Source organism: Alligator sinensis, unplaced genomic scaffold, assembly GCF_000455745.1.
Source record: "Alligator sinensis unplaced genomic scaffold, ASM45574v1 scaffold872_3, whole genome shotgun sequence".
In the NCBI taxonomy this organism is placed as follows: Eukaryota; Metazoa; Chordata; order Crocodylia; family Alligatoridae; genus Alligator; species Alligator sinensis.
In genome coordinates, this window is record NW_005842137.1 from 1,521,083 (window position 1) to 1,546,085 (window position 25,003).

Here is a 25,003-nt window from a genome sequence, read left to right on the forward strand (position 1 = left end):
TCTGGGAAATGGGCACTAGCTGCATAACTAATGAGCAGGATTTAAATGTGCTTACAGCACACGGATACCTGATCTGTCGGCTCTTGTATTGTGCTGTAAGGGGAGAATCTGCCATGCCTAACTCATACAGTGTCACTTGGAGGTGTTGTTTTCTTAAGTAAAATGCTTAGCTTCGAAAATACGGCTAACGCTTCTCAACAGTGTTCAGGTGGGCTCTTCTCTTCGAGGAAAAAAGATGCACAGAAACGTGTTAGATTTGAAATGGCTTTTTGTACCAGAAGTGCCCTATTCAAAAAGGCTCTTGGGAAGGTAGCAAATAATGATGTACTACAATCTTGTCAGTGCCAAGTGATATAAATGGGCAAGTCTATCTGAATTGTATCCCTCGGTTCTTCTCAGATTCTGAGCGAGACGTATCAGCCACTTAAATGTTGTTCTTGTGGGTATTATCATCACCAGAAACCCGTAATATAAATAGTTTTGCATGTCGTATGCTTTGCATTTTACAAAGTACTTTACAACAGGCAAATTGAGGTGATTTAGATCTGTCCTGAATTTGAGCCAGAATATGGAATTGCCTCGCCTTCATGTATTTCTTAATTTTCAGAGAGCATTCAAACCATGGGGTTAGGGAAATTAAACTTTCTGATGTCCTTGTTTTAAGTTCAGATGTATTTTAAAACGAATCCATATGGATTTTGGCAGGCTGTCTTGGGCAAATTTCCATTCAAATGGAAGACGATAAACACAACTAAGGACAATTGCTTTTCTTCCGCTATTCTACAAGCTCGTTTGTTAACATCTTGGCTCCTAGTACATTTCACAGTAGGGAAGAGCAGCATGTAACAAATCTCAAGGTATCCTCTTATCCTCTTTCTGTACAGGTCAAAGGAAGGAGGGCTCTTGGATTAAGTGTCTTGGCAGATTCTATCATTCTTAGCATTTATAAAAGGCAGCGAGATGCTTTGGGAGTAGTACAAAACATCTGCAATGCTGCCTGAAAATGTGGTTTTCAGGCATAATGTTTGTCAAGTTTCCTTCCTTGTTTCAGTTCATTGTTTGAAAACAGGAAGTTTGACATGTACCTTTTAATTTTGTAATATTTTTCCCTGCTCTGCCTCTCTTGCTGATGTTTCCTGGTGACAGATAACTTGTCTAGCACCTTTAATTATGTTAACGCTTTACATCATATTACTAGCTCCACTCAATCTCAATTCTTAGTTTCAGCTTCTAATGTAGTGAAACATCTTTACAAATGCACATTCAATTTAAAGCATATTTTGCCCCTCACTCTTTTTTTCCTTCCTAGTAGCAATGGCAATGACGGGTCCAACACCCTGCTCATCCATGAGTAACCACACCAAGGAACGAGTTACAATGACAAAAGTGACGTTAGAAAACTTCTATAGCAATCTCATTGCACAGCACGAAGAACGGGAAATGAGGTAAAATCTGTTTTGGGGTGGAAGGGATAAGTGTGTTTCTGTAGAAGGGAGAGGATACTATTAGTAGAATTGTTTAATGGGAGCTACCATATAAACATTTATTTTTCTACATTGTGGCTTAAATATAACTTACTTTAACATTATCATAACCATGGTGATATTTTAGGGGCTCTTATAAGCAATGTACTTGCTGAAAGGGCTCAAGATTAAACAGTGCAAAAATGATTAGCTGGACAACATTATAAATTAAAACAGAATATCCTTTCAATTCTGAATATTTTATCTTAAATCCAGCAGTTTGTTAGATCAGGTTTTTAAAAAAATCCATATGGTTGAGGCTAAATTGAGGAAAAATGGGGGTAAGGCATCTTTTTAAAACTGAAAATGATATTAAAAAAATCATGTAAGTAGTAAAGAACAACTTCAGCCCCTAAAAACACACCATCTACTTTTGATCTTGATTTTTTTTTAATTCCCCTTGTAAAATCTTTGTAGCTTTAAGAGATGATAGTGACCAAGTGTCATAAAATATGACGTAAATACTGATAATCAAAGGGCATTAATCTCTTCAAAGGTGCTCAGAAGCCACAGAAAAGATTTAGCTTGTTTTGTAGCATTTTAAATGTGTATGGAAAAGGAGTCTAAAAAGAGCTGTTAAGTAATGAGTGATGAACGAATTTGTTAATAATCAGCAGAAATCCTGATCTTCCAAGATGCTGAGTACCCTCAGCTATCATTAGTTGCGGTGGCACGTGTGAAATGCAGCCTTTTGACAAAAAGGGGTCCTCTAACCATAACTTTCAGAAAGGCTGAGGATTCCCTCACTTGTAATTTAATGACAGAAAAAGCTAACTTAATCATTATGAAATGCTCACTGACAAAAGTAAAACAGGTACTGACACCCCCCACCCCGAAATATTGAGGTAATAAAGGCTGGGTTATCTATGAGCTTTTTTAGTTCAAGGCCATAAGGCAGTAATGAATAATTTTTAGATTCAGTCTAAATGGGAAGTTTCAAAGGCTTTGCTCACGTTTCATGTGTGATTCCTTCTGCTCTGTGTTATGTACCCTACTTCCAAAGCCTTGCTATAAAGCCACCTTCTCTCTCTATAAGATGAAGATTTGTGTGCGTACACGTTCATTAGATTTGCATAGTGAATGCGATTACTTTATGATTGCACACTTAAATCTGAATTCCATGTCCTGTCAGAATGAGATGGAAGGAAAAACTCACCTTTGGGTATAAAGTAGAACTGATTCAATGCCGTTTGATCTATGAGTTACTTCATGTGAACTGCCTCTGTGTGAAGGATGGTAGGCAAATAATGGGAAAGCAATTTCAGTAGGTGTGATATAGACATGTTGGCCTAAAATGTTATCATTACTTGGCAGTTTCTTAGTGGTACTGGAAACCGGAAGAGGATCTTGCAAAGAATGACTTGCAAAGAATGACAAAAGTTCTTTATTTTATCAAACAGTATACACACTGAAAAGTTCATAGAGAAATTTGCAATGTGCATTGTTCTGGGAACTCTTCTTGGTACCTGTAATGTCTGAATCTGAACAAAAGTAGGCTACAGCCTCCTTTGCCCCCAGAAGTCAGGTGGAATTCAAGTTGTAAATGCATATGAATACTGTAAGGTGGGGAGAATCATTAGTACCAATTTAGGCAGGATGTACTCCACCTCACTTGTATCTCAACATCTTGCAAAAATGAATGAATGTATCTTTTCTGGTAGCAGGGGTTTGGGTTGTAGCTGTGTTGGTCTAAGGACATAGGCAGACAAGGTTCCTTGGGTGAATTTGATATCTTTTATTAGACCAACCCAAATGGTTGGAGAATAGTTATTAAGCAAGCTTTCGGGTTCAAAAACCCTTCGTCAGGCTAAGGAAGCTTCAGCAGTTGGTGTGTGCTCTTCCTGGATGGAATGAAAAGAAAAGAAGCCAGGGGCTGGGCTGGGCTGGGGACTCTTTTCTGGTAGGGAATTTGTTTTATGCATTTTTATAGATAGCAAACTGCAGCACGGAGAAGGCAAGACCCAGATCCACGAAGGAGTTTAGGTTCTGAACTCCTTTTTAAATCGGTGAGGGATGGTCTCTAAGTAACTTTGTGTACTTGAGGAAGGTAACTTCTTTTTCAATAATAAACCAAATCTGGGCCTAAGTGTGTTCCTCATGTGGTGCAAGAAATCATTGGCAGAGTTAGAAATTGAGCTCATACCTCTGGAATCTTGGTTTAGGATAACCATAGATCACCTTTAATAAATTAAGGTATGTGAAATTTCAGATAGATGGTTTAGTTTAGCAAAATCAGAGGGAAGATGGTGAAATTGGACTTCTGATGGTAATTTTGCTATTGGCTTAACTCTGAAAAGATCAGCATCTGTAAATCTATTTTTTTCACTTTGATATTGCCTTTTTTCCAAGGACATTTTGTGGAGACTGGATGCGCACCTTGCTGGGGTTATTTGACCCCAGGCGTCTTTCCTGCCCAGAGCAGGGGGGGCTGGACCCGTTGATCTCACAAGGTCCCTTCCAGCCCTAAACTTCTGTGAATCAGTGAATGTGCAGTAAACATCAGTTGTCTACACATCTGTAATCTATATAAATACACCCTTTTATCTATAAACGTGTAAACTGAAGCAGAGAGGTTGGAATTTCATGATTGGTGTGATGCTGGGTAAGTTAGGAACAGAACATGAGGGTCCAGATTTCCAAACTCCTAGCTCTTTGTTCAAGATAACACTCCCATGTCAAAAGTATATGTGCTTTTTTTTTGTATTTCTGAAGAACTGAACATTTCATATAATTGTGTTTCCTATTTCAGACAAAAGAAACTAGAACAACTGATGGACGAGGAAGGTTTAAAGGATGAAGAGGTAATGACTTCAAGAAAACAAGTTTTCTGCTCTATAATCATTAGTTCTCATAGTTTTAATTTGTTTATGAAGATCGGTGGGGGTGTTCACGGAAGAAACTTAGACTAACCGTATGACTCTCGTTCTCTCTTTCTTGTAAATAAAATCTAGAAGAGACTTAGGAGATCAGCACATGCCCAAAAGGAAACTGAGTTTCTTCGCCTAAAGAGAACAAGGCTCGGCTTGGAAGATTTTGAGTCTTTAAAAGTAATAGGCAGAGGAGCATTTGGAGAGGTAAAAACGAAAAACATGACTGCTGTATAAAAGTACTAGCATAAGGACTAGAATGCTTTGAAAGGCCTTAAATCAGTATACACAGTTTGAAGGCAAATGACATGAAAAAAGCTGCTGATGGTTTAGAATTTGACATTCATTGAGTCTGTCTTTATGCCATTTTTAAGTCAGTGCTTATTATGTATATTTTAAAGGCGTATAATTCTAGTAATGGTTGACAAACATGCATGTTACAGTTCTGTCTACAGAAGAGGTATAATAGCAGCCTGCCATGTTCTTTATGTTGTATTGCTGAAGTACCTTAATCCTAGATTTGTAGGGCTAGTGTGGAGGGTGCAGTGATAGCTGAGGGGCTAGATATACTGTATTTAAATGCTGGAGAAAATTGCCTGCCAAACAACATTTAGATCATCCAATTCGTTTCATATAGGCTGCCAAATGCCATCAGAAGGAATCAGTCTTATTACAATGATCTGTTGTCCTAGAAGTAATGTGCTCTGTATTTCATTACCGTATCATGAGCCATCAGATGCTCTTGTCTGCATCTGATGCTACTTTTCAAAACAAAACCGAACCATTTGTTTTATGGGTATAGGTCGTAGCTGTGTTTATCTAAGGACATAGGCAGACAAGTTTCTTTGGGTAAATCTGATATCTTTTATTAGACCAACTCGGATAGTTGAAAAAATCCTTCTTTGCAAGCGTTTGGGTACAAATACTCTTTGAAGGGTATTTGTACCTGAAAGCTTGCAAAGAAGGATTTTTTCAACTATTTGAGTTGGTCTAATACAAGGTATTGGATTCGCCCAAAGAACTTTTGTCTGTTTGTTTTAAGTGTTCAGTACTCGGATTGCTCTGAAAACAACGCTGGGGAGGGGGCAGGAGGAAGCTTCCATAGGAAGGATATATTTGTGTCTTTTTTTTTTTTTTTCCCCCCACAACCTATAGGTACGGCTTGTCCAGAAGAAAGACACAGGGCACGTGTATGCAATGAAAATACTACGCAAGGCAGACATGCTGGAAAAAGAGCAGGTGAACGAGATTATTGAGTAGTGTTGCAGTTTCCTCCTTCAAATCTTTTTCTGTTCCATTTGTAAATTGTAATTACTGCATGACAATCGTTAGCCTAAACTTAAGGGATAATTGCAATATAGTTTTGCAAGCTAAAAATAGTGTTAATTTTCTTCTCCCACCCCTGCCACCCTCCCAGACTTTTCAGGTTGCGTTGGAGATTTGAATGCCCAGTTTTCCCTAGACTGCCCTTGAACATTTCAGCCTTAGGATTTAAACTTTATGGTTTGTCCAGGTCTCCCCCACCTCATTTTCATCTCTAAAAAATTCTAATAATGCTTATGGGGAGGTGGGGGAAGTAAAGAATTATAATGTTGGTGATTGATTATACATATGTACTATATCTGTATTTATTAAAATATATATGTACTTAGTTTAAATTTGTTTATATGCTTAAAACAACTTAAGCTGTCACTTAATGGATGCTACAATTGTATTAGCTTTTCTCAAGAAGCATTTCATTCTGATGTGGAATAAGACTGGAAATTGGGCTTTGAAGTAACAGTTTCCCCACTTTGAAGGGGACATAGGAGTAACTGTAACTTAGTATAGTGAGGTAGCAGAAGGCAGAGTAGAAATGCACCTGATAGACTAACTATAAGCTTTCATGATCAAGAGCTTACTTCCTGATTATAACGGATTATGTTCCTTTTTACTACATCCTACGATGCTATATATCTCTTTTTACCATCAAGTGTGTGAGAACGTCGATAAAATCTTCAGATTAAGCCAGATGTCAGTCCTTGTTCAGCACCAATAGCAAATTCTCCTTGTGGGCTCAGTGCTGGAAATATTACCATTAATTGCCAGTAAGGCCAGTGGTCATGTGTTGACCTTCTTGCTCACTTACTCATGTGAGTAATTCCATTGCAGGTGGTGGAACTAGTCATATAAGTAGCAAGTGTAAAAGAGCTGTTCAGGGTAGTTCAGTGTTAACACGTGAAGAGCCTGTGCTTTTCTGCTATACCTTTTCTAAAAGCAATTGTAGACCAGACATTAAAAGGATACACTCAGGTTAGAAAGTTACTTTTCCCTCTGTTTTAACTATGAGTTACAATTAACACAGGAAATTACCATAACTGAAAGAGATTAAAAGGGTGGGGAATCTTACTCTTGTTTACTTCTGTGCTTTCAGTGAGACTAGCCTTCTTTCCCCTCCCTGTGTAGTATTTTTTTCCTGTTTCTTTCATACCCAGATCAGAAAGCTTGTTTCATTTTTTAAAATGAGAAAAGGTTAGGATGAAAATTGTCTGGGAATCTGGAGATACTTTATTCCATGTTAAAGTGACTAGACTTCAATTTGATGTTGTTCCAAGATTTTGTTTAAAGACAAAATGTTTAAATTTCAGTTTTTTAAATACAATTCTAGTTAAAGATGCTTGCAGCATGGGTTGGTTGGGGTCATGCTGGCTTCCTAAACTGTTAGGAATCATTTTAGCTGGACTCGTGTTTTAGAGCTCAAAACAAAGTTCCTTAGCTCAGAATGAGTGCTAAATTGTAGACTCAGGTTTTCCCCCCCCCCTTTTTTTCTAGTTAAAGGAGTGATAGCTAGTGTCTTATGTAAGTACTATCTATAGAACCATTCTAACCTAGATCACCCTATGGCTTATCTGCAGAGGGAAGCTTTCTGGCACAGCTCTTCTAATGTAATTTTACTCCTTTAAGTCTTCCTGATATAACTCACTGTGTAGACACTCATGCAATACAAACAGCACAAGAAGTTGTGATAACAGCAGTATTTTTTCCTATTAAGTCAGGGTCTTATTTAATTCCAGAAACATTTGCATATCTAAAACAATCCACAAAGAGAACTCTCAAGTATTCCAGCGTCATTGGAGTATCATGTGGCTATGGGTATTTTGCACCTGAAAAACTTCTATAATTCTTAAAAGAAAATCCTCCTGTCGATTTCTTGCAATGGAAGTCTTAGAATAGAAATAGTTTGCAAATCTGTGTGCTGAGGAGTAAGATGGAGTCAGCTAGTGGTCTAAGGCAGGGGTTCCCAAACCGCAGGCCGGTCGGGTTGATTGCCAGACTGGAAGTCCGGAAGTGACCGCCTTACTGCGGACTGGCAGCCAACCCTTTTTTTTTTTAATACTGAGTGTAAAAAAAGGGTTGGCTACCTGCCCACAGTATGCTGATCACTTCCAGTCTGCAGTTTGCTGGTGCACAGCATAAAAAGGTTGGAAACCCTTGGTCTAAGGAATTCAGTAAGTACCTTAAAAAAGAAAGTGGATGAATGGCAGTGGCCTCTATTCAAGGATTCTGGCTTGTTTTAAGCTTGATGTAGTATTTTCTACCTAAAAATATTGAGACGCAATGATGTTTAAATTCCTGCTGTTGGAAATTTGACAATTTTTTTTTGGGGGGGTGGGGGTTGGTATTTTCTCTTTTGCAATAATTTACTTCTGTGTGGAGAAAAAAAAAATTAATCGAATAAAATGTAAGGCTTATAACTAATTGAATGCATGCATTTCCAGGTGGGCCATATTCGTGCAGAACGGGACATTCTAGTGGAAGCAGACAGTTTGTGGGTTGTGAAAATGTTCTATAGTTTTCAAGATAAACTGAACCTCTACCTTATCATGGAGTTTCTGCCTGGAGGTAATTAGTTGAGAACGAAAGGTCACTTTTACTTCTGTTCTTTGTCTCTTCTTCCTCAATAACCAACCTTGTCTGTCTTTGTTACTGATATTTGTACATATAACTGCTGCCTCTCTTGAGGTATATTGCGTAAGGAACTGAGCCATTCTTAAGGCCTCCTGGCTTTGGGGAATTGATCTGCTTGGTACCTTGAAGGACCCGGCCCATGGTTATGGGTTTATTCTCTGTGTGCTCTCTTTCACAATTGTGCTAGCTGCAGATATTTGAGAACTGGGTCTAAATATTTATTCGGCTAATTCGTGGACTTTTACATCTAGCAACTATTAGAATCATAATGTACTTTCTGTTTTCTAACCTTTTTCTTTTAGTAGGCTGGCAGCAGCAATAACCATTACGGGATCTTCTTCTGGCAACTGAAAATAGGTTGACTTTTAAAAAGTCCAAATTGCTATAGTGTACAGTGTATGTGAATGTTGGAGTCTTGCAGGTTTTCATTGTAATGGTGTATTACGTGATTACTAAAAAAAAAAAAAAAAGCTTTCTGACTTGACATTGCGCTATAACACAGTTTGTTTTAGATAAGAATCCTGTAACCACAAATGTTTACCTAAGATTCAGATTCATAGATTGTGAGGCTGGAAGGGACCTCGGAAGATCATCAGGTTCAGCCCCTTGCACTAGGCAGGGGCTGCCCAGTCTCCTCTTGAAGATTTCTAGGGTAGATGATTGCACCACCTCTAGAGAGAGCTTATTCCACAGTCTGGACACCCTAACTGTGAAGAAGTTTTTCCTAATGTTGAGCCTGAAATGGTCTTTAGGAGTTTGTGGCTATTACTCCTGGCTTTCCCCAAGGGTGCCCTAGTGAACAATTGTTCACCGAGCCCTTGATGTACTACATGTGCAATTGTAAGTGGCTGTCCACTTTGGTTTGAGGGGCATTTCTGTGTACACAACTGAACTTTATGCTAATTGAGTGTTGTGTGTCTAGGACAGCTATAATACAATTTTCTAGTTAGATGGGAACAAAATGAAATATGGAAGAAGCTTACTAAATTGCAGTTGCAAAAACTGTACAATGTGACTGGGTGCATCTACACAAGATGCTATTGTACAGTAGCAACAAGCTACTGCATAATAGTGTTGGCAGGTACTAAACATGATGTGCCACTACTGTGCAGTAGTAATGAGCTACTGTGCAGTAGTGTCTGAAAAAAGCTATGCAGGGACTGTACTGCACAGTCATTTAGTATTCGCTTATGCAAGTACTAAATGACGGCACGGTAACAACTGCAGTCTGCTGCTTGTGTAGATGTGGCTACAGTGTGCAATCTCTCTAGTAATTCTTTTTTTTCTGGCGAAGGATTACCTGATTGTCGCAAGGTTTCCTGTATCTGTTATTCTTATGTCATCTGGTATAGTATCTGATGTTGATGAAAACTAAACTAAATGAATCCAAATATCATAGAATTATAAAAAGTTAGGGTTGAAAGGGACCTGAGAGGTCACATCTAGTCCAACCCCCTACTCAAAGCAGGACCAGCCCCAACTAGATCATCCCAGCCAAAGTTTTGTCTAGCTGGGTTTTGAAAACTCCCAAGAATGGAGCTTCTACCACCTCTCTGGGTAGCCTGTCCCAATGCTTTACTACCCAGCTGATGGATGGATGATATTCTTCCTACTATCTAACTTAAACTTCCCTTGCTGCAGCTTGAGACCATTGCTCCTTGTTCTGTCATCTGCCACCACTGAGAATAGCCTAGCTCTATCTTCTTTTGAACCCTCATTCAGGTAGTTGAAGACTGCTATTAAGTCTTCTCTGTCTCCTCTTCTCTAGACTAAATAAGCCCAGTTCCCTTAGTCTTTCTTCATAAGTCATGTCTCCCAGCCTCCAAACCATTTTTGTTGTCCTCCACTGTACTCTCCAATTTGTCCACATCCTTTTTGTAGTGGGGGACCCAAAACTGAACGCAGTACTCCAGATGTGAACTTGTTTTGACTTGCCTCTTAAATTTCCATAACTGATTAATTCTCCAAATGTAGTATTTAGCAAATGGTCTTTCGGTGATTAATGCAAACTATTTGGGATCTACTGCATTCATTTCTTTTTAATTGAATGTCTTCATACCTGTCATTAAAAAATTGCTGCTTACAGCTTTTGGCTAAGGACAGAGGGTCAAAAAGGCTAAGGCTGATTCAATCTTCTCAGGTTAGTCTAAGCTGGGTAGACTGAACTGATAAGCAACTAAACAGACATTCACTTTTGATTCTGGAAATACAGCCAGATGCCTGCAGTGGCCCAGGCCAGAAGCCAGGGGCTCTATAGCATGCCTCCCTGCTCACTAGAGCAGACAGCTTGGGCCAAGGCTAGCCTGCTCACCCTGTGAAGTGGGGGGGTGGGGGGTTGGGTTTGGGGAGGTGCAAAGCATCCTGGGTTGCTGGGGTGTTGAGAGTTACCTTGAATCTGGAGGGGATCTGGGGCAGAAGTTCAGTAAACCAATTTCACCTAAATCAGTTAAGTCCATCTACATCCATCCAGGTTTATCTTAAACCAGTTTTGGCAATTTTGGCCAAAGTGGTTTATGTGCACTGACCTTCTGTTGTGTTACAGATATGATCTGGTTTCCAGCCACTTATACCAGTTTGTGTAATTTCTGTCCCTAGGTTTATGCCACTAAAACAAGATCTAGCTCTTATTTTCTGTTGAGGCCAGTTGATGGCCTGTGGCCACTGTGTTTTTTTTGACTGTCCTGTGGAAGAAACACTGGGTGATAACTATGTTATGTTAAAGGGAGAACCTGTATTAACTAGCTTTTAAATTATTTATTTGTGTTGTGCTGAGGTCTCCATCAGGTCAGCATTGGACTGTACTTGTATACAGGTAGTTTTGGCCTCTGCCCCAAATTCTTTGAAGTCTATTAAGCTTTATATTCATTGTCTCATTGCTAAATGATTTTAACTAAAGAGATGACTGAGTTTGAATATAAATATGCAAATAGCTACTACTCGTGTGTGTTACCAGATGCATGTCTTGAGTCCTTGAATCTGTACTACTTGGATTGCATTTGCTTTTTTGTAAACTTGGCCTAAATTGAATGAAAAGGAAAATAATGGCATTAGCTTAATGGTATTTATCTTCAAAATTAGTAGGAAGCTAGAGCTGAGTCTGTTTATATTTACTTTTTGCTAATTGGTTGTGGACTTTTTTAGGTGATATGATGACACTGCTGATGAAAAAAGATACCCTAACAGAAGAAGAGACTCAGTTTTATATAGCGGAGACCGTACTGGCCATTGACTCCATCCATCAGCTGGGCTTTATCCATCGGGATATAAAACCAGACAACCTTCTCTTGGACAGTAAGGTACAAAATATTAACCACTAGATGAAGTTCGGGTAGCAGTAAAGAGACTGCAAATCTTAATCTCCGTCTTAAATTCAATATGCAGTGCTGTGATATAGGGTACTACCATTTAATCTCTTCAAGCACACACAAAATTGATGTTTACTTCCCCCAGGAACATTAAAGATAATGACAGACGCCAGCTCAGCCTCCAGTTCTCAGTACCTTATTCTGAGTGATTCTCTGTGGCAGTTATTTTGAACTATTTTTGGTTATTCTGAGTACAGTTTTAAAGCACGCTTTCAGTTTCATTTCTCCCTCCTTAGTCCAATATGCTTCCTTTTGATCTGACATCTGCTGGGCCTCTACTTGCCAAATATTGAGTATTGCAATTACATTTAAATGTGGGAATGTAACTGATCCATTAGCTTTTCAGTCTTGCTAGATCTTATCTCTGATAGAACCAGGGCATCTTTCTTCAGGCTGGTCAGGTTACGTGGTTACTTCTAGGTGTTTGCAGCAGGTAATACCTGGGGAGTTTGGGTATTTCAACACCCTCCTATTGCTAAGTAAAACTAACTGTTTAATTTGTGTGGAAGGAGTTTACCAGCAATAAATATTTACTGCCTGGTTAATTCTAAAACAAGGTAAAACTAATTAATATTTGGTATTGAATGTAGCCTCACGGGAATAAGGGAGTGCATATGCATCTACAAAGTCAGGATTTAGAATTTTAGAAAATATTTGCAATGCTTTCTACTCATGGCGGACTTTTGAATCTATTATGGAGTGCCATAACACACAACCCCTTCATTTTTGTGGCACAGGAGGGACTAGAGCTTCCTCTGGAGACTGCCGTTTGTTTTATTAAACAGCATGATACATTCCTTCAAGGGATTATGAGTCTGATACTGCAAGATGCAAGGTGCCCTTGGCACACTCAGAAGTAAATGGTCAATAGGACCGTGACCAGGCATTGACTTGTCTGCTATGTATTATTATTAACCTGTTTCAACGTCTTCAGTTATACTAGAACAGGACGTAGTACATGTGCCAAGAAGAATTTTGGCATCTGAAATAACTGGAAAGAAACAGCTTTGTTCTTTGGATCCATGTCTTAAATTGGTTCTACATTTTGGGTCTCCATCCCCAGGGTCATGTGAAGCTATCAGATTTTGGTCTGTGCACTGGACTGAAGAAGGCTCACAGAACAGAGTTCTACAGAAACCTGAACCACAGTCTTCCTAGTGACTTCAGTAAGTTCTCTGAAATGAGTACCAGTATTTTATATTCTTTCATCCTGTGATGACTAACTTCTACTGCAAAATACTTCAGGTGTGTAGAACCTTGTTGTGGATTAGAAGGTGACTAGTGAATTGGGTAGACTGCAAAAACAAACCCAGTTACTGTGTTCTCCCAAACCTTGGTGATCAGTAGTGGAAGGAAAAAGATGCTATTTACCTTTATTTTGCATTACTTGCACTTTGCTGTTCTGTATGATGGTTCATCACATTTAATGCACCCTGATTTGAATCACCAGGGTAAGAAGAGTAGAAGAAACCTTGATTGGAATGAATGATTCTAATCTTGTTTTGCATTTGTACTAATGCCCCTGAAAAGATTGCATTTCTTTAGTTTGTAACCATTAAGACGTTGACTAGCAAATGGTGCCTTCAGTGCTAAATTTAGTACTTTTTTCTGCTAACCAGAAGGATGTAAGTAAATAGATACTTATTTACATGTTTCTGTAGTTTAACATATGTTTAGTCATATTCTTAATTTTTTGTATATTAGATTAATATCTTACCCATGTCCTATGTCAAGCTGCTGTTGGACGGAAATTGGACTCTGATTAAGATTGTGAAACATGGCATTTTGAAAGTTGTTTTAATTTACTGAGGATGTTTAAATACGTTGGCTATATAAGAGAGATTACCAAACCATGCTTTCATTTAGAACTAGCTGCTTTGTTCAACAATGATAGTATGTAATGTAATTGTTTCTGGTGATCATCTCCTTTAAGACGTTAGCCCTGATAGATCTTAGGCTATTATGTTTACTTTTATAGATTGGAAGAGGAAAATGAGGTTTTCCTGCTTTTTTCCCAGCTCTGAGTTGGTTTCTCCATTTTTAGTTCAGTTCAATAACTAGGTCAAAGTGAAAAAAGCTGAAATAAAATTATTCTCTGCTTTTGCAGAAGAGATTACAGCTGTCAAATGCTATTTTATCATTTTGGCTTTAGGTGTTTAGCCAGTGACTTCCTCCAGCTTAGTAGAGGGTTTTTTGCCTTTCTTTTAGACCTCAGCAGTGAGCATGTACTGCTTGAATAATTAATTTAAATGATTTGAGTAGATTACCATAAACTGTATTTAAGGCCTAAGCATACTATAGCTTCAAATTTTAATTTTATGTTGGTTTATTTTTAAAAAAGAAACATTATTTAAATTGACTTTATTCTTTTCTTTTACCTACCCTCGTACCTATGTACCTGCATGCCGGGATAATAGGGCAAACCCTGCCATACCTCATTTGAGGATGGCTTAATTTTTGGAGTATGTGTTCTTACGCATCAGCCTTTAAAATAATTTTTCATCTCAAGAAGGACTGCAGCGTGGCAGCTGAGCAAATGCTTTGTCGTTGTGGCTGTAGTTACTAGATAGTTACGTGTGTTGTTTAAAGTAGGGAAGGCTGATGCTTTCCATTCTTCCTCCATGATGTGGAAGCTTTAAGTGGACCTTCAGTGTGTTAATTCCTGGGGTTTTAATCTAAACAGATCCTCCTGATCTTAGGCCCTGAATCCTACTTTAATGTTTATGAACATTAGTCAGTCTTGACTATATCAAAACACTTTAATGCAAATGATCAAGACAGCGATGTGACTTTGGCTGCCATCCAGCTCCCACTGAAAGGGAGCACCCATTCCAAAAAGTTCACCCGTACAGGTAGTATTGACTGGCTCTTTGATAATCTGTGTTTCACTTTTCAGCTGTAGAAGCTGAACACCTTTCACCTCTGCAGATAGTGCTTTCAGATCAGGGCTGAGGTGTGCTAGAAAGACTGGTAATAAGTCTTTCTTACTACTTTATCTGCTTTAATTTCTGTGCATAGTGAAGCCTTCGTTCTCTTGGGCTCTGAGTCTGACTTCTCACTTGAATTACATTTGCAACAAGTATATCTGAGGAAAAGGGTTTTCCTGTATTGGGTCTCATGCTGCTGTCGTGCTCTGCAGCTTCAGCACTTGCACCATAAAATACTGTACATTTGGCTATACCCAATATATATTACTTCTATAGAAGGCATTTTTCAAAGCACTTGAGATTCTAGTATCTAATTTGGGCTGTCCTCTGTCTGTGTGGCAATTATAAAACCTTGAAACATCAATTTCTTATCTGGTTCTATGAAAGGAATGAATCTTTTTGGAAATTTACAGGAGTGAGACTGTAGAATGGATTTTGAGCTTATGTTGTTGTAAATCTGAGGTGCCTGGGGATTTATTCCAGATTTACGGGGGTATAACTGAGCTCAGAATTTATCCTTGTTTTAAAAATGCCTTCACTCCCTGAAGGGAGTGTTTTGATTGGGGAATTAATGCTTCTGAAAACTTTGTTCTAATGGAAGGGCCAATTGCATTCTGAGCACAACAGCTAGAATGCTGCAGTGTGGGGCACTTGGGAGTCGAAACGATAGGATCTGCAAGCTGTTGATGAGCTAGGAGTAACTCTACCTCTCTGTTGGTCTTTGAGGATATATGACTTGGGTAGAAATTGGAGGAGGAGGAAAAAAAATTAAGCAGTGGTGACATTCATGTGTCCTGGTCTCCTTTAGCTTTCCAGAACATGAATTCTAAAAGGAAAGCAGAAACTTGGAAGAGAAATAGACGTCAGTTGGTAAGTACAGTTCATCTGGCTGGAAAGACGCAGCTCTGAGCTCTGAAATGGAAACAACCTGGCTATTTAATATTAAATATGGTTGTCATTAACCCAGTAGTGCATTTTAAAACCCTTTAAGCCATACTTGAAAGGTGTGTGTGTGTGTATAATGCACTTAACTTAGTGAACCCTCCTGGCTTGATGCTTTTATGGTGCCACTATGGCTAAAAATAGCAAAGTTCTTAGCCACTTTCAACATAACATTGCCTTTTGGGAACCTGCTAGCCCAACCTGAGACTGATGCTTCCTGAGAAATGAGGGGGGACCAGCACTGTTGTTTGCATCCTCCTGCATGTAGTGGTGACTATCAAGAAGAATTAATGAAAAAGAGCATGTGTTCATATCTAGCTGAAGCTAGCAGAAAAAACCCAGAGGAGGAGTTTCCAGCTGTTTGTGTTCAGTGGCAAAGCAGATGTTAGAGATGGACATAAGCCATGCTTTCAGGTGTGAGCAAGGCTTTCCTTTGACCACCTTAGAATTTGTCCCGTTCAAGGGGAAAAAAGGGCTGTTAGGCTCTGAGACTTCTAATGTTGAAGAAAAATAAAAGCATTAATATCTTCACACATCTAAAATAAATGGCCACAAACAGTTTTGCTTTGCAGGTTCCTGTATAGATATTCCTTTTGGAAAGACCCTTGTGTCTTTTTTTGTTTAGCATAAATACCCATTGTTGCAGAAAGGAGCTCTCCAAAAGTATGTAACTGAAACCATTCATTTTCAGGCCTTTTCCACGGTGGGTACTCCAGATTACATTGCTCCAGAAGTATTTATGCAGACAGGATACAACAAGCTTTGTGACTGGTGGTCGCTTGGAGTCATTATGTACGAGATGTTAATTGGTAAGAAGCAATGTTTGGTCTGCTAATAACTTCTTTTCCATGTAGCTTTGGTTATGTATTTTGTTACGTTAAACATTTAGAGCTTTTAGAAGGTAGGCTTTTTAGCACGCATACATTGGAGGATCTAGGGCTCAAAGCACATTTTCACATTAAGCAATTTTACTTTCTGCTGTTCACCTTCACTTTATTTCAAATTTGTATTTCATAAATATCCCAAATGTGGTCATTGGATCTGTCCTCCTGCCTACCTGCACACCTTCCTGAGGATAGACTTCAGTAGCCACAAACCATTCTTTACTTTGCAGGACAGCAATTTCTCTCTCTCTGTCTCCAGGTTATCCTCCTTTCTGTTCTGAGACCCCTCAAGAAACATACAAGAAGGTGATGAACTGGAAAGAGACTCTCACCTTTCCTCCAGAAGTTCCAATATCTGATAAAGCCAAGGATCTTATTCTAAGGTACCAGCCAGGCAGTAGTTATCACATGATCATCTTAACCAATACTATTTATTAAATATTACTAACTCCTTATCTCACCTAAATGTATGAAAGACTTATAACTTGCCTAATACAGAGAGTTTAAAGCTGTTGCTTAATTCAAGGAGATGTATTTTTTTGATGATTTTATAACAACTGGCAAACAGCAACCAAACTTCTCCTCAAGTTCATAACTGTTACTGGCTTCCTTCAATTTGTCTCTCTTAAAGGATTACATTATTGAAACTCCTTCATAAAGTAAGGATATTTCATATGTCCAACATGCTACAAGATGCATACTCCCAATGCCTTAATTCTGTTTCCTGCATCTCTGAATTTTGCAGAAACTTGAATTTTATAATTCTAAGAAATAAAGAATGAGGATAATTTAACTGCCTGTATATAGACCCCTTTCTCTTTGTAATGGCAAAGGATGTCTCTGAAACAGTCAAGGTTCTCATTTAATTTGAACTGTTGGTTTTTCATTAGGTGTTTTTGAAACATTTGCGAGTGGTGGTAAGTTCTTTTGGGAAAGTTATAGGTGATCCTGATAAGCTCATATCTCAAAATGGGACTTGCCCACTGTGCTTTCACACACTACTTTTATGATGATGGACATGGTAACTCCCTTTTGCCCTTTGTCAACATTCATGTTTTCTGCCAGAGCCATTCACCAACACCAAAACGTTCCTTCCTGATGTAGATCAAGATAAATGTATGCAATAAAATTTAGACAGAGTTCAGGGAATAAATTCTCTCCTACAAACTTCCTGGAAAAGCTTTTCTTCAGACTCGGCTGTGGGACACAACAGGCCAGTGCAGCTGATAGTGTATTTAGAGCATGGTTTATGCCCAGGTTCTGCTGTGCGCCAGGTTCTTTGTGAAAGAATATGCTGTTGTTTGCCTCTGTCATAATCGCATACCTAATGTTTCTAATAATTTTGAATCTGTTATTAATACTTAGTAATAGTTGTACAGTTTTGTTGGTGTACTGTTGCCCTCTACTGGCCTACATTTTATTAAAACTTAAATAGCCTACACTTCCATCTCCACTTTTACGTTCCTTAGAGTTTGTATTTTTCTTTTAACATAAACTCTTGTAATTAAGTATCTCTAATTACTTCTTAAATATAGATAAATGCCTTGCATTTTCTAAACGGAACACTTCACTATTTTCACGATTCCTTTTTATACAGGTTTTGCTGTGAATGGGAGCACAGAATTGGTGCACCTGGTGTTGAGGAAATCAAAACTAACCTTTTCTTTGAAGGGGTTGATTGGGAACATATCAGGTAAGATATTGCTGGACAATATCCTTTCAGAAATCTTAGTCCTTGTTTAACTTTTTGGCCAGTAATCTAATCACAATAGATTTGTTGGCAGTGTTCCTTTATTGGTTTAAAAAAAACCCAGCTCTAACTCAGATGTACAGGGAAACAGGTCCGAGCATGGGAGATAGAAGTGGAATACAGAACTTGACCTGAAATTCCCTGAAGTTTGGGTACTCTCCTGCCTTGTTCTTGACACCCTTCCAAAATGTAGTGTATTCATTGTCTGCAATGTGTTGCCTTAAAATCTAATACTGAGCGTGTTGTTTTTGGCAGAGAGAGGCCTGCTGCAATACCTATAGAAATTAAAAGCATTGATGACACCTCAAACTTTGATGAATTTCCAGAATCTGATATCCTTAAGCCAACAGGTAAATCTCTCACTGCAGCCTGTAGTTACCTATTATATACAATAATGTAGTGTTTCCTGTTGAAGTTAAATGTGCAAAAATGGCTTAAACTAGCAAGTTCATGGTAAGAATCCTTTTAATACTTACAGGTGATTCTAAATGGTAACTTATGAGCTGTGAGCTCAGTCCTGCCAGTTGCTCCATGCACTGGACTTTGAGTAAACTGTAGCCAGTAACAGGGATAGACCTTGAAAAGTCAGTGGAAGGATTCATTATTCCCGATTATGGGAATCTGTATGAGTCAAGGCCTTGTGGAAGCAGGCTCTTTTTACTGTAATATCTAGCTACAGGTGGCGTTAAGGAGAACTTCAGACTTAAACCCACAAACAAAAGGAAAACTTGTATTTATCAGATTTATCTCCCTTGTGTAATATGTATTGTGGCAATGTTGCAGCCAAAAGTCCCTTATGGTGGTGACACTGATGCCCTTGCCTGCCTTTTTTTTTTTATATGTATATATAAGACACTTCACCCTCTATTGTACACACCCAAAACCATGATTGTCCCTATGCTGTTACTAATGACTGTAAATGTATAGTTGGAATCTGGTGGTCCTTCTTTGGGCACGTGAGGGTGAGGTTTAACATACGCAGATTTACAATGAATGTGGTAGATTTAATGTTGCCATTGGAGTGAGTCTGCTTTAATCAAGACTGCTTGACAAAACATTTTTGAATGACCATTGGTAGATTTTTTTAGAGCATTTTAGTGAGTGGTTTTTAATAACCCCATAGACTCCAATGCTTCTCTTGGATTGCAGCTAAGGAATAGAACTGGGCAACAGCATTTTTTTTTCAACTCGAGGATCTGATAGGTTTTTAAAGAAGGTTGTGTCTATTCTGTAGAATAAGTACCATTTAATATCTGAAGAAATTAAATCCTTTATCTCCTTGTCTCTTAAGTAGCCACAAGTAATCATCCAGAGACTGACTACAAGAATAAAGACTGGGTTTTCATCAATTACACCTACAAGCGTTTTGAGGGCCTGACAGCCCGAGGGGCGATACCATCCTATATGAAAGCAGGAAAGTAGTGAGTCTTGACCTGGGACTATTTCTGAGCCTTGGATTTTACTTCTCTGTATTGAGATTGTACCCTTCAAAGAAAACCTTATCTGGGGGCTAGAGCTCTTGGAAAAGATGTTCAGCTCAGTATATTGCACACCATTGTTGTTAACATGGGTTTCTTTTTCTGCTCCATTGAAAAGTCTACAAAATGCTTTCACCACCTCTGCTGCAAACAACATTGTGCTGCTTCAGGAGAGAGTCTCTCTGATTTCGTGTTTGGTTCCTTACCAGATTGTTCAATCCATCAGAGAGAGAGAGAGAGCGCAAGAGCGAGCCTTTCTGTTGTGACACCACAAAGCTTATGGCATTTACACAGACTGTTTCAGCAGTCCTACATTGCGTGACATACTTAACTTGCCAATTCTGCCAGCAGTGTTTCTCTCATGGTTAAGAACTGTAGTACAGAGGAACTAAAGCAATAATTAAAGCTTGAGGTAGACAACTCCAGTAAAGCACCGTGTAGTATAATGACAAAACTTGTATTGCCTTAACTTTAGTTTGTAGTTCTGTTTTTTATAATGCTACTCAGAAGCATCTTCAATAGCATTTTTCAGCTCTTTCTCAATTGCCTCAAGTTGTGGTGCACTTTACTTTTGGTACTAAGACAGAGACAGTGACCCTCAATCCATTAATTGTTTTTAGAACTATGAATTTGTGTAAGGCTTTGCTTTTTCTGAGCAGTGACAGGAGAAAACAGTCTACTCGTCTTTGGTACAGCCTGTCCATGGAAACCAGCTGAATTTTCAACTGCTGTGAGGAAGAAGCATACATGTAATCAATGTGGGTAATAGAAGAGTTTAGTGAGCCATAGGCAGTAACAGGAGCAGGCCTTGAGTAGAAGGTGGGATGGGGAGAAAGGAAGCGTATCCATTTATTTTGAACATTGCTATACATTCCTATGTATAATAGGACAAACCTTGGGGCTTCCTATTTTTGCTGCTGCCCTCTCTTCACAGCTTCTAATATTTGCCTAGTCTTAGTCAGCTTCAAAGATAAGGATGATGATGCAAACTTTTGTGGCCTTTTAAGCTGTTGGCAGGATGTAACAGAGCAGTGTCTAGGCAGCAGTGAGTTATGGTAGAAAGCATCAAATTCTTCTGAGTGTTCATTTAAAAATCCTTGTTCAATGACCTCCCCTTTCCATTTGCATGTTGTTTCTTTCTGTACCATGGCTGAAGCATCTCTTCCTGAAGCCTCGCAGGGAGATGACTTCTTACCCCACATCATCAGAAAGTCCTAGTACATGGAACCTAAACCCCCTCTTTTACTATTGTAGTTTATGGAAGCACATTCCTTTATGATCAGGATGCTCTCTGTGAGAGCCCCAAAGTGCCTTCCCTTGCCTAAACACCTCTCGGAGCTCTCTAACTTGATCAGACTCATTTGGGGGATTCTGCATCAGTGAGCACTCTTTTTTGCACCAGTTTGGTAGCTGTTGTTGCACTCATGGTATGCAAAATGAATTTATAGGTCCACAGCTGTGTGGAACTGGTCTTTAATAGTCAAAACATTTAAATTAATAAAGTTTTTTAAAGTACATATCAACTTAAACTGTTGAAATTCCTGTTGCATCCTATTTTTGGTGCTGAATGCTAGCATAGAACAACTCCCATGTTTAGAAGGTAGAGCAATGCCTCAGGGTATTCCAAGGGCTATAGGATTGTATTGTATCCTAGGTTTTTAGACTAGCAAAAGGAAGATAATGGGATTTTGATGCAACTTTTTTTTATGAGAGCATTGTGGAATATTCCCAGAATAGTCTTTTTGATTGCAAGTGCCACAGAGTAAATGTTGAATGGGGGGTGGATCTGAATGGAGGTATTGTGCTTGACAGGAATGCTAGTGAAGACTGTGAGTGACATCTTGTTAACATCCTCTGTCTAAAAACCGTAACTATTAAGCCTTCCAGAATGCTGCACTCTGATTTCCTACTTTGGTGTAGTAGGAATTGTCTCATTCCATTGCCATAAGCAGGTTAAATAAAGTTGGGTTCTGCAGATCCTGAAGTCAGGAGTTGTCTTTACTCGGGCCATGGCATTTTTTAGACAATGGGAATATTCATGTCAGTTGAGGCTCTCATAAGTAAAGGTTTGTAGGATCAGACTGTTTAGCCAGTTCTTTCTTTTCCTGCCCTTGACAGCTTTTTTTTCTAATTGATGCTTACGTCTCAAATGTGAACGTTGCTGTATCCTATTATAATCCATTTTCCTTTTATCCTCATTTCAAGATATGTAGCTAAAGGCTAAGTACAGACATTTGGGGAGGTTAAGTTGGGTTGAAAATGGCCACCCGATTTTAAACTTAGCTCATCCCTGTGCTGACCTTACACTTATAGACCTGGTCTCAGTGACCAGCAGTCAGTCTGAACCTGTAACGATACACAAGTTCCATGCAGACAAACTGGCCTAAAAATTGCAGAACCGTTTTAAGATAAACTTGGATCTATGCAGTATCAAACTCGCTTGATTTAGGTCAAACCGGTGCATGGGACTTCTGTACACTTTCCCTAAGTAGCTCCAAGGCCGGGAAAGCCCAGCCCCGGGGTTGCTCTTTTCACCTCCCCCCACACCCCCCAGCCCACAAACAGCCAGCCCTCTCAGCCCCCATCCTACAAGCTGCTTGGGGTAAAACTGCTTTTATCAGTGTTTGCTGCTGCTGGAACTGGTGGGAGGTAGGGTAGGAGGCATGGGGATATAGGTTTGCTTGTGGGGGAGTGGACCCCACCCCACCTGTAGGTCATGCCTGTCACTCCCACCCCTTGTGAGTCATGGCTCCCAACCCCCACTAGTGTTCTCCCCCCAATCCTGACTTAGCTGACACTGGACAGCCATTTTGAATTAATTTAACCTCCCCCTAATACCCCTGGATGTCTACTTAGCCTAAATGGTATGTGCAAATGAACTACTTAACAAAGGGGAGCGAGGCTTTGCTGCAGATCGGCTTCTCCGTGGTAACTGTCCATGTGGATGCTCTTACCTCCCTGTAGGTGAAAACTAAACTTGTGTAGCTCTGCCTTCTGTGAACTGGGAGCTTCATGGTTTAGCTCCTTGTACTGTGGGGTAAAGCATGCACGTGGGCAGTTATCGCAAAGCAGCTGATCCACGGTGAGTTCCTGCTCTCTAGCTGCCTGCACATACCCTTATAAACAATTGGGAAGGCAAGAGCTGTTACCAATTTCTTATTTAAGCCTTTTTATTGCAATTCCTAAAAGCTTTTTTGCTTATGTTAAAACTTTTAAGTTGAAAACCCTCCTGAGCTGTTACAAGTTTGAGCGTAAAAGATATTGAGACAGTAGTTGCATTAGAAGCCCTTTCATCAAAGGGACTAGTGTATTTTTTTTATATATACCAAAGACAAGGGAGAATCTGTACACCTCGAGCTTGTGCTGATTTGCTGTGAAAATCACTATACAGTACTGTGTATTAGCTATCTCTTGTGTATATTTAATTTCTGGATGTGTTTTGAAACCATATACAGTTTGTTTTATTGCATTTGAAATTAAAGATGGATTTTTTCCAAAGCACTAGGGGCAGTTCAGCCACCCGACTTCTGTAGGCTTTCAATAGCAGTTCGGTGCCTTTGAAAATCTTCCCCCTAACACTGTACCTGTTGGTCATCCCCTTCCAGTAACAGTTTCCCTTTAAAGATACCTACATACATTTGTTTTCTACTACATGTGGTTTCTTAGCGACACTAGAGAGGGGGGAAAGTGTGTTATTTCCAGGATCCATGCATTACTGCTATCAAAATAAGAGTTTTTATGTTGTTTTTCTTCCAGATTTGCCAGCCAAACTTTTTTTTTAAATAACTTGTTACTGACTTTGTGTATATTCTCTTATTAGCTGCTAATTAAAGTCATTACCAATGCCTTTTAGCTTTTTTTTTTTTTTTTTTTTTCTTTTAAGTTACAGACATGAGTTTTGCATGAGGCGATCTTTTTTTTTCCCCAGCTAGACGTTCAGGAGTAATTCCAGTCTTGTAATATCCTAATGGGAGTGAACATGAGTCATGCTGCCAATTCCTCTTTGTATCAGGCCGAGCACCAAATTGCACTTAGACGTCACTTATCACTGTGCCCTGACTCTGCCTTAAATTGTCAGTCGAAAAAGTGTTGTGTAGATACTGAAATGTGTTACAAAAACCCAACTGTAAAATTTGGCAAACTTGTTCCGCGTGCTGCTGGGGCCTCAGCAAGGGGCTCCTCAACTTTGTATGGGATGATCTTTTACATTCTGTTGAACTGTGTAAATAAAAAGAAAACTCCTCTTCAATAAACATTAGTTTTGTTAATGTGCGTGGGGTCTTTTTATAAACTTGCAGATCTCTGAGATTTTATCAGAAAAGTGTCATTAGTGTTTTAAATCAGGACCCTCAGCAGAGATTTGTTCAACTTGGGGCACATTTCAGTTTGCATTAGAGGCTGAAGAATCCACGTCTAATTTTACAAATCACTCAACTCCTTAATCCACTGCAGCTGGCTCAGTTGGGCTATGGGGTGAAAGCAAACACTGACTGTGAAAGGAATAAGATGCCGTAGGTGAAAAAGATGGTTTGAATAGAGTCAGAGTGCTGAAGCATATGCTTGTGGATAGCCCTGGGCAGAGGATCAACAGTATTTCTGCTTTAACCTGCTTAGCTAAAGGCTGTATTGCATGAATATGTCATTTCTTGATCTTGGCAGTTTGCAGCTGCTGTCCCTGTATGAGGGCACAATCTGATGCTTGTAACAAACCTTGCGTGAAGGCTTGTAGGGGAGAGGTGGGGGGGAAGTAAAGTCTTGTGGATGCTTTGAGAAATAATACAGTGTTACTGAGTTTTAGATTCTGGGCTGAGTCTCCAGCTGGCACAAATCAACATAGCTCTGCTTACTGCAGCAGAGCACTGCCAGCTCCTACCAGCTGAGCAGCGTTACTCTGATGAGCTGGGATCCTGGTTTTCTCTGTTTAAAAATGGCAAATTCTCTGATTAAAACCTCCAAAATCCATGATTAAAATGAAACGTCATATATATTGATGTTGTAACTATATCAATAAAATATTGTGTTCAACTGATACCTATATATATCTATATAGATAGATATATAGATATGGGAGGGGGGTGTATGCATGCATCAGTTGAACACAATGTTTTATTGATACAGTTTTAAAGCAGTTTGGAAGCCTATAATAAAATACAGTCTAAATACCTATAATTTTGGGGTTTTTTATCACGGAAAATCAGAGCTCCTCCTGCCCCTTTCACTCACCAGGATGCAGGTCCAGCTGTGGCTGAGAGCTACTCACTCCTGCTACTTGCCAGCTTTTTAATATTAGCAAGTAGTTAGGCTCCAAATTCTTTTATC

At 39.2% G+C, this 25,003-nt stretch overlaps 1 protein-coding gene across 1 annotated transcript; it reads left to right on the plus strand.

Annotated features, from left to right (window-relative positions):
* The first annotated feature begins 845 nt into the window (after window positions 1-845).
* On the plus strand, window positions 846-23,952 carry STK38 (serine/threonine kinase 38). The gene is made up of 14 exons (XM_006025269.3): window positions 846-857; window positions 1,313-1,445; window positions 4,273-4,324; window positions 4,475-4,597; window positions 5,546-5,629; window positions 8,149-8,272; window positions 11,480-11,634; window positions 12,767-12,869; window positions 15,439-15,500; window positions 16,264-16,381; window positions 16,716-16,839; window positions 18,054-18,149; window positions 18,462-18,556; window positions 19,498-23,952. Exons 2-14 carry the CDS (start codon window positions 1,315-1,317, stop codon window positions 19,626-19,628), a joined length of 1,398 nt encoding a protein of 465 aa, XP_006025331.1. The 5' UTR covers window positions 846-857; window positions 1,313-1,314; the 3' UTR covers window positions 19,629-23,952.
* Window positions 23,953-25,003: the final 1,051 nt, after the last annotated feature.